Raw genomic sequence first — 8,395 nt, forward strand, 5'->3', positions numbered from 1 at the left:
CTTTGTTGTTTTAATCTGTAATTCTGGATTCTCACTATCCCAGGAGACTTCAGAGATTACCTGCCCCCCTTCCCCCAACCAAGCAAACAAAACAAACCCAGTTATAATCTGATAGAGAGAGATTCCTTGCTGTGGAAATGAATGCAGAGAGAACACCACCTCCCACCTACCCCCCCGCCACCATTTAAAGACTCAAGTATTCACTGTTCAGGCACTACTATATTTTCCTGCAGAAAAGATAAGGGACCTGACCATGCTGCAACTGCTGCTCAGAGGCAAGTGTTGAGATTATATGTGGCACCTACTCCCACCAAGAGGGAGGAAAAACAAACACCCCCGTCGTACTGAACAAATTCCTGCGTTATCTCAGATTACGCATGCTCTGTATGTTTTATAGCCACTGGAACTAACAAGAGGTCTCTATTTATGAAGTTACTGTGTAACATCACTTGGGCAAACCAGCTTTAAACCTTCCCTATATGTTTACGAACTTAGAGTGCTCTTGCCTTATAAGTTATTTTATAAGTAGTAAGATCCATAGACAAACTTAATTTCATATTTAAAAAATGGCAACAGGAAGCTAATGTATTTACAAAGGAAGTTTTATAACTGAAAATACATTTTATACAAGTTATCACTGACAGGAGAGTTCACAAACACCGGGCAGATTAATTCACTACAAGCGCACTGCAAGAAAAGTCTTGTAGCATACATCAGATCTGTAGGAAATGCCCCCTCCCACTTCAGAAGTTATTTACACAATATCGTCTTGTTACAAAAAATAAAAGATCCACCCAAAGGTTCTATCCCCGGTACCCTGCAGAGCAGGTCTTAATATCGTCTGTTCATCTTCTTGAATTTCTCATAGTGATAATCATCTGTTGCTTTTTCGTTGGGTGGGCGCTTGCGATTTGGAGGAGAACCTTTTAAGGAGAGGGAAAAACTTTTCCATTAATAAAGGGGATAGTGCAGGGAAGTATATTCTCCCTTCACCTTTCACACTGCTTTTTAAAATACTATGACCAAGCAGCATATAGCACCTTTGCTATTCATGGCTTTCCCGCAAGAACATATGGTCCTCAGACCTGACCAATGGCTCCTAATATTCCAACTGCCAACCCACTGGAATCACAACTTCCAACATCCCTTGTTATTTCAGCTTTGGAAATCTGCCAGGCAGAGATTCTTAGTATTTGTATAGCCAATCACAATATGTGGGAGCTATTGTGTGAATGTGACATTTTCTACAACCCTTCATCTACAAGGGGAGACACCACAGGAGAGATGTCTTTCCTCATGGAGACATTACCTTCCTCAGGGAGATCAAATACTATGCAACACTCAACACTATGCAACTTCCCCTCCAGCTCAGGACACCATGCCCCAAAACTGAGGGCTAGAGGAGAAAGATCACTTTTCTATCCAAAACCCATACACAAACTGGGCAGCTGCAGTAAATTGGCCATGCTTTCCATTTGGCACTTACACTCAGGCTCTGGCCTCTCTGTATCGCCCACTCTCAGTGGCCGTGGTTTTGGTTCCTCTTTATTCCTTCTCACAGGTGCGTTTAGCTCCTCATGATAAACTAAACGAAGGGAGACAACAAACGGAGAATATTAATTACTGTATACATGGAGTAGTATTATTCAGACAGACGCCTATCTTTCCTCTTATGAATAACCTTCAGGAGAAACACAGCAGAAGGCAGAAATGGTTATCCTGTTCAGTGCTATAACTTCTTGCTACGGATGTTGGCTGAATGCATCATGACCAGATGCCTCAGCTTTTACTAGCTTGAGATTTTTTCTAGTTCTTCTCCAGTGAAATCAGCTGCCTGGATGTGGCTAAATACAACAGGAGTGCACATTTCTTCTAGTCTCAATTGGTTATGGTATGAGAGCAACTGAGAAATGAATTCTCTTCTGCTGGGTGGCTTCCATCTCACCTGTCTGTCTATCTGCTTAGTGACCTACAGCAGATCTCTAGACTATAAGCCACCCTTTGCTGCCACAGAAAGATCAAGAATTTTTTACCATACATTTACTATATCACCTAACAGGGGAAATCTAGCAAGCAATAAATAGAGCCAAGTCAACTGGGAGCATGGGTGTGGAAAGTTAAGCCACGAGTAACAGGTCCTACTTGTTTTTACTGATGGTTGGGAAGTATCAAGCCAGAGCGATATGACACTCACATCTGTTGTGCTGGACATAGTTCACAGCCATATTTGTAGGAACAAAGGAGGTTTCACTGTCTTTCTTCTTGTTTTGCTGCTCTGCCAACAGCCTCGCCTTGGCCTCCTCAGTCGAGATGATGTTTTTTATTTTTGCGCTGCAGAGAAAAAGCAATGAAGACTTGTTTTTTTTTACTTGCAGGCAGAAGAGGACCATTCTATCTACCTGTCATACTGCTGGGAACAAATTAATCTTATGGGAAGGTGCTGTATGACATACCCGGAAACAAAAATCCCCTATCATCAGTAGCTGTGTTATGGTATTGCCTGGGAGCTCTAGTCAGAGATCAAGACTCCATTGTGCCAGGCAGGATACAAAAAACAGAACAAAGTGGATATCCTTGCCCAAAGAGTACAGGCTGAGGTTATGCATGCATCCTCCCACAGGGCCCTACCAACCAATGTGCACCAATCACCAGGGGAATTCAGGCTGTCAGTAATGGAAGTATGAACTACATACTCAATGCCCAGATCCACTTCAGGAATGCCACTCAGCATTTGATTGGACAGCATCTCTTCAGTCTTCTTGGCTGAGGAAACACGGATGTTCTCAGGCAGCTCGTACAGGGAGTCCTCGGCATTCTTCAGCTTCACTTTCTGCTCCTCGCTTTCCACAATTCCCTTCCGCTTCTTCAGCTCGGTCTCAATGTACTTCATCCTGTGCCGCAGCAATCAGAGAGAGAGCTGCAACTTACATTTATTTCTTATGCTCCCATCCATTACCTCCAGCCACAGCTGCGTCACTGTGTCAGTGGCTGGGAAGAAGATGCAGATAAATCCTCCTCAGCCAGAAGGAGGTACTGGAAATCAGAATGGTTACTTTGTTCAAAAGATACTTGGTTTCTTCCTACAATGTCAAGGTTTTTTCCCCCAACTGACAGGGATGGTTCCTCCTACTACATAATGTACACAATGCCAATGGACCACATGGTTGGCCAGCAAGTGTAGACTTTGACAAGTTCATTCCTCCTCAGGCTGGTTTCCCCAGGGTGGGAAAAAAAACCCAAGAAGAAACTTCACAGTAATTCAGGAAAATATTCTACAAACACTTAGTTCCCGGGGAAGAAATAGCCTTAAGGCACCTCATTCCTCATGGTGAATCACTATATATAAACACAGCAAACACCTACATGTCAGCATCTTCATCCCTCCTGTTGGTTTCTGCTGAGAAAGAGGTTCCCAGGTTGAGATCTTCTTCTTCATTAATCCTAAATGTCAACAAGAATATTATGTTATTAAATAATTCACTGACTATAGTCTAAGCAACCCAACAAATGACTTCATTTAAATTCTTCAAAACACAATGCTTGAAGCACTTCACCTTCCTTCTTCAATACTGAAAGAGTCCTGTGCGCTGCCAACTCTCTAACATTAAAGGAAGGGTCATTTCAGACCTCTCACACACTCACCTGTCTTTCCCTCGTTCTTTCAGCTTTTTCATGTCCACCATCCCACCTGTCTTTATCTTAAAAGGATCATCCTATAAAAAGCAGAAACAATTCAAAGACATGAAATTTGTCCCTTAATCTATACCAGCCCCAAAGTTACTTTCTAGAAAACCCTCTTCTCTAAGCATCTGGTAAAAATGCCTAAAATTCCCTCTGTTAGGCTGCTATATCATACTAGCCTTTTATGATGGCCAATTGCTACCCAAAACTAAGTTTTCCAAATGATCTATTGTACAAAGTAGATGCTTTCCCACAGGTATTTATTAGCAGCAAGGTAATAGAAGTATTCACAACTCACCACCAGTGTTGTCTCTTCTTGTAATTTCTCCCCTACAAGCAAGGCCACAGCACTAGCAAAGCACACAAAAAGGAAAACTAAGATTCACTGAGTGAAAAAACCCTGTTCTTGCATTATCATTCATTATAAATACACATTAATTTTTTTTGTATTTTCCAACATCTACTTGAAGGTCTCAAACTGTTTTGCTGATATTCGATATTTTAGAACATATATCATCCATCCAATTTAGGGAGCTCTTAGCCCCATTTTCCACACAGAAAAACTGAGGCAAAGCATGATTAACTGACATAAAAGTTCACAAAGCGAGTTAGCATGAGGAATAGAATTCAACACAGAGCAAACCTTGATTCTCAGTGCCCTGGCATAACCTAACACGCCTCCTTCCTTAGATCACATGGATGACAGCAAGTGAGACTCATTTTAAAGACTAGTTTTCCAATTCCCTGTTTATAATCTATTATGCATGTTACAAAGTGATGTTTAAGACATGAAAAACTGATCCACACATCATAACATATGGGGATATGATACAATTCTGAGAGACAAATCTGACCATAAGAATCATGGGAGAGGGTGCATCCACACATTCACTAATGCACCATAATTACGGTGCATTAAGTTTAGTACCTGTAATGACAGGTACTAACTTAATGCACCATTATCAGCTCTACTGTGCATTAGCCCAGATGCATGTTTTTTGTGATGTTAAGGTGCATTAAACTAAATCTACTCTGCATTAGCACACTTTATGCATGGTGCGATAAAGCACAGTAGAATTAGTCCAATGTGAATCAAGCATCTCAAGTAGATGCGCCCATCGTTAACTAACTTTAAGGTCTTTCAGTTTTGAAGTAGGCCCAAACACTTCATGGTTTTGGGCTGCAGCTCTGCTTGGAACCAGCGTTCACAAACACGGTTTACATACAACTGCAGCTGTGCACAGTGCCACCTTTTACAGGTCTTTGCACCGCTGAGGGGCCTTCTCCTCTCCCAGGCCCAGTTCTTGGGGCCACAGCGATGTCCTTCAGCGCCAGGGAGTACAGATGACAGGGCAGCCAACGCACAGCCACAAGGGAGTCTCTGACCCAACGTGAGCTGGCGTGTGTTTGCTGAGACACTCACCTCACCCCATTGGGCCGTCTCCTCAGGCTCTGCACTTCCTTCGCTTCCTCGAGCTTCAGCCTGAAGGAATAATGTTCCCTTTGTGAGCTGCTTGGGGCTCCTCTGTGCCCGCTCCCCAGCACACTGACCGCTCCCACATCAAGTGGAGGAAAAGGAGGGGGGGTTATTGCCCTGTGTAGCCCTCACACTCCTCTGTCGTGTGGCATACAACAAGTTGTATTTATTTTGACACTAAAGTTTCTAGCATTGTGATGGGGGCTTTACAGGATATGGGAGGGACGGACCGAAAGCCCTTGTTCCTTTTGGAGAAACACTTCCTGTAATTCCACAGAACTCTCCCTGATCCCCCGTGTGGCCCCTTATCACTTCTTTGCTCATCTTTTTCTCTGTAAAAGGATTACATCTGTGTACCATTGACTCTTTTCCACAGGAAAAATGGAAAATAGCTCACACTGCTGTGATACAGCACATCCCATGGCACAGTGGCGATGCATACGGGATGCGCGGAGATGCATGTGCACCCGACAGGCTGCGCTCCCCGCTTCGGTGACGGGCGGGCAGCAGAAGCGCTGGATGAAGCGCCACAGCCATCTCCCGGTTGATGCAATTGGCAAGATTGGCCACAGAGGACCCCCATTCTGGTCAATGAGATCAGCCACGGGGAACTGGCTGCGGGGGGAACCCCAGTTGCTAGCTAGTCAGTGGGGGGGGCACATGCCCCACCACTAAGGCAGCACCAACCACCCGTGCTGTGGCGCGCACACACAGGGGGGCTCCACATGTGCGACAGTGCGTACACGGCCAGCTCCAGCGTTGCCAAATATGAAATGATCACATTTGGAGCGCAAAGTTACCACAGGCTGGAAAAGCATGCGAGTCAGTCATCCTGTTCACTTTATATGGGTCACTGCGAGTCACTAGTGAGCGAGGCGTCTCTTTATGTGGAGTCAAACAGCTCTAGGAGGGCGCTGGCAGCGAACCCACAGCTCGGTTTAACGCGGGTCTGGCGTCCCTGCCTCCGCAAGGACAGTGCCACATCCCGCTGACACGGCCCCACGCACGCACCCTCCTTCTCTCGCCCCGCACCCACCGGACCTCCTCGGTGACCTGCTGGTCCTCCTCGTCCTCCTCGTCGTCCGCCCGCCGCCGGAACACCCTCCCCGCCGGCATCGCAGCCCGGGCCTGCGACGCACCTCCCCCGCCGCCCTGCGCTTCCGGCGCGCCGCGATGACGCGCGCGCCGCGATGACGACACGGTGCGTGCCGAAGCCGCGGGCGTCCCCTCCCGCGGGCGGGCAGCGTGCAGCTGGTCCCGGCGCCGGGACCGGGGGAGTCGAGGCTCGCGGTGCGCTCCTGGTGCCCAGGTCTGACTCGCTATTCCTCCGTTATTCCTCTGGGCAGCCCACCTGCCGCTTCCCACCGCTCCTGCCTGACGTGCCTGCAAGTCCCTGCTCGGTCTGCTCCGGGCAGCACCTCCCGCCCGGGCCCCGAGTCCGTCTGGACGCTGTTCCTTGGAGGCCAGCGGAGCTGCCCTCTTCCTGGGGCGCCAGCGCACAGCCGGGCCCCGCCGGGGGGGCGCCCGAAGTCCACGCGTCGTCCCTCCGAACCGACCGTCCCGTAGGAAGCGATGCTGTCCACGGGGGGCGGTTCCACTGGGAGCCAAAAGCACCCCAGCACGTGGTACTCCCTCAGTTGCAGATGAGTAATGCAGCTGCCTTCGCTGGTGACGTGTCGGGGGTGCGCGTGCACCCCCGGAGCGTGGCGGTGCACCCCTTGCCGCTGACACCCGCGGGTGCTCGCCGGGCCCCCCCAGCCTCCGGGGCCACACGGCATTCATGCATTTATACTGTAAATAGCAAGCATATCCATTTGGAAGGACTTCTCTGAGGTGACTTTGGACGTTTCGAAGGGCTCTTGGTTGGGCTTGTTGAAGGGGTCTCGGCTGCAGGGTTTCTGGAGTCGCGTCCGCTTTCTTAAAGGCAGTTTGGGCAGACATTCTCCGGGGAGATGGGCAACGCAGCGAACGTGCTCGCTGGCGTGGCGTCAGATTGAGTCGAAACAGGGCGTCGATGTATAAACGTCGTGAGTGCTGTGCGTTCGTTGGAACTTAGCACGTCTTAGGTCGAGGGCTGCCTGCCTGATGAAATGCTACATCAGTTGCCCTTTATGAAACGTAATAAAAAAACATAACAATACAATTGTCCTAAAAAGTGAAAAGATTTCAAAGAGTTGAAGCAGAGGCTCAGGGACCTGCTGCCTTGCCCTAGGAGCCCCGTTGCTCCAGGCGTTTAAAACTGGATTGGACCTAATAGAAAATGTGCTGCAGGGAACAAGCCAGCACAGGCAAGTGCAGATCTTTTCTTTTGTTTGCTCGTGTGATTCTGTGAGTCGGCTTTTCTCTTAAAATTACTCTTAAATTAATAAGCCCCTGGAGGGTTTCCAGATTGCATTTTGTTAATGCTGACAAACCAAATTCTGCACCCCCATTTATCATGCAAATTCAAACCCACCTTAGATTTCCTGCAGAGAAGCTGCTGCCGTGTTTGGTGTGTGCAATGCCCTGGGTTGTTTGCCGGGTGGAAGAATATTTTCCAAGGGATGTGGTGTAGCAATTATGCTGTGTCTGTTAGCCCCTCTATGACTCAGTTTTGGCATCTGTAGATCAGGGATAATCCCCATCGTACGCCAGAGTTACTGTCACTAAAAAAAATTGTGAGCCTTATGGGAAGGATGTTGTAGCAGCACAGAGCATTAGGGTTGTTACTAAATCGCCCTGTTATTGTTAAGATTTTATTTTCTCGGCCCAAATGTTCTATATTCAGTAAGGGGCAAATTCTGACTCGACTGAAGCCAAAAAGAGCTGTGCTATTGACTCTGATGGAACCCGCATTTGTCCCAAAGTGCTCTGTGGCTGTGAAGTTGGTGGTATTTATTTGTATATCACAGGTTATTTGTGTCGGCAACCTTGAATTACATCTAATGGGGGTGGGGGGGAAGTGTACATTTTGCTGCTGGCTTCTTATGAGCACTTCAACAAGAAGCAAGGAGCAGGTGTTTACAAATATTCCTCACTGAGAACTTCTTGTATAATCTGCAAAGGACGAGTGGCTTGCATTGCTGCACAGATTCTTCTCCTTTCCAGCCTGTATAACAGAACCTCCTGGCATCAGATGTGATTTTGCAGGGCCAGTAAATGTTGCAGGATGCATATTTAGCCACTGGATGGGAGACTTTGCTAATTAGTCATCTTGGCTACCAGTTGGCTGAGATCCCAATATAGATGTATAGAAAC

At 47.4% G+C, this 8,395-nt stretch overlaps 1 protein-coding gene across 1 annotated transcript; it reads right to left on the reverse strand.

The window, feature by feature from the left end:
- Nucleotides 1-584: 584 nt before the first annotated feature.
- On the reverse strand, nucleotides 585-6,327 carry CUNH9orf78 (chromosome unknown C9orf78 homolog). Its single transcript, XM_019540779.1, has 9 exons — nucleotides 6,195-6,327; nucleotides 5,105-5,164; nucleotides 3,980-4,031; nucleotides 3,643-3,713; nucleotides 3,364-3,441; nucleotides 2,694-2,891; nucleotides 2,195-2,331; nucleotides 1,487-1,585; nucleotides 585-923 (listed from the first exon to the last, which is right to left on the reverse strand). The coding sequence occupies exons 1-9, from the start codon at nucleotides 6,272-6,274 to the stop codon at nucleotides 832-834; spliced, it is 867 nt and encodes a 288-aa protein (XP_019396324.1). The 5' UTR covers nucleotides 6,275-6,327; the 3' UTR covers nucleotides 585-831.
- Between the last annotated feature and the right edge of the window lie 2,068 nt (nucleotides 6,328-8,395).

The sequence above is a fragment of the Crocodylus porosus genome, unplaced genomic scaffold, assembly GCF_001723895.1.
Source record: "Crocodylus porosus isolate Cpor-Errol unplaced genomic scaffold, CroPor_comp1, whole genome shotgun sequence".
NCBI classification, from domain to species: Eukaryota; Metazoa; Chordata; order Crocodylia; family Crocodylidae; genus Crocodylus; species Crocodylus porosus.

Bases quoted from the DNA above. Each gene is read 5' to 3' on its own strand.
- CUNH9orf78 (XM_019540779.1), bottom strand. From the start codon at position 6,274: ATGCCGGCGGGGAGGGTGTTCCGGCGGCGGGCGGACGACGAGGAGGAC. The intron at 2,892-3,363 runs GTAGGTGTTTGC...GCTGCGGCACAG, and splicing joins AGGGATGAAGATGCTGACAT to GATGAAGTACATTGAGACCG. The intron at 924-1,486 runs GTAAGTGCCAAA...TCTCCTTAAAAG, and splicing joins AGAGAGGCCAGAGCCTGAGT to GTTCTCCTCCAAATCGCAAG.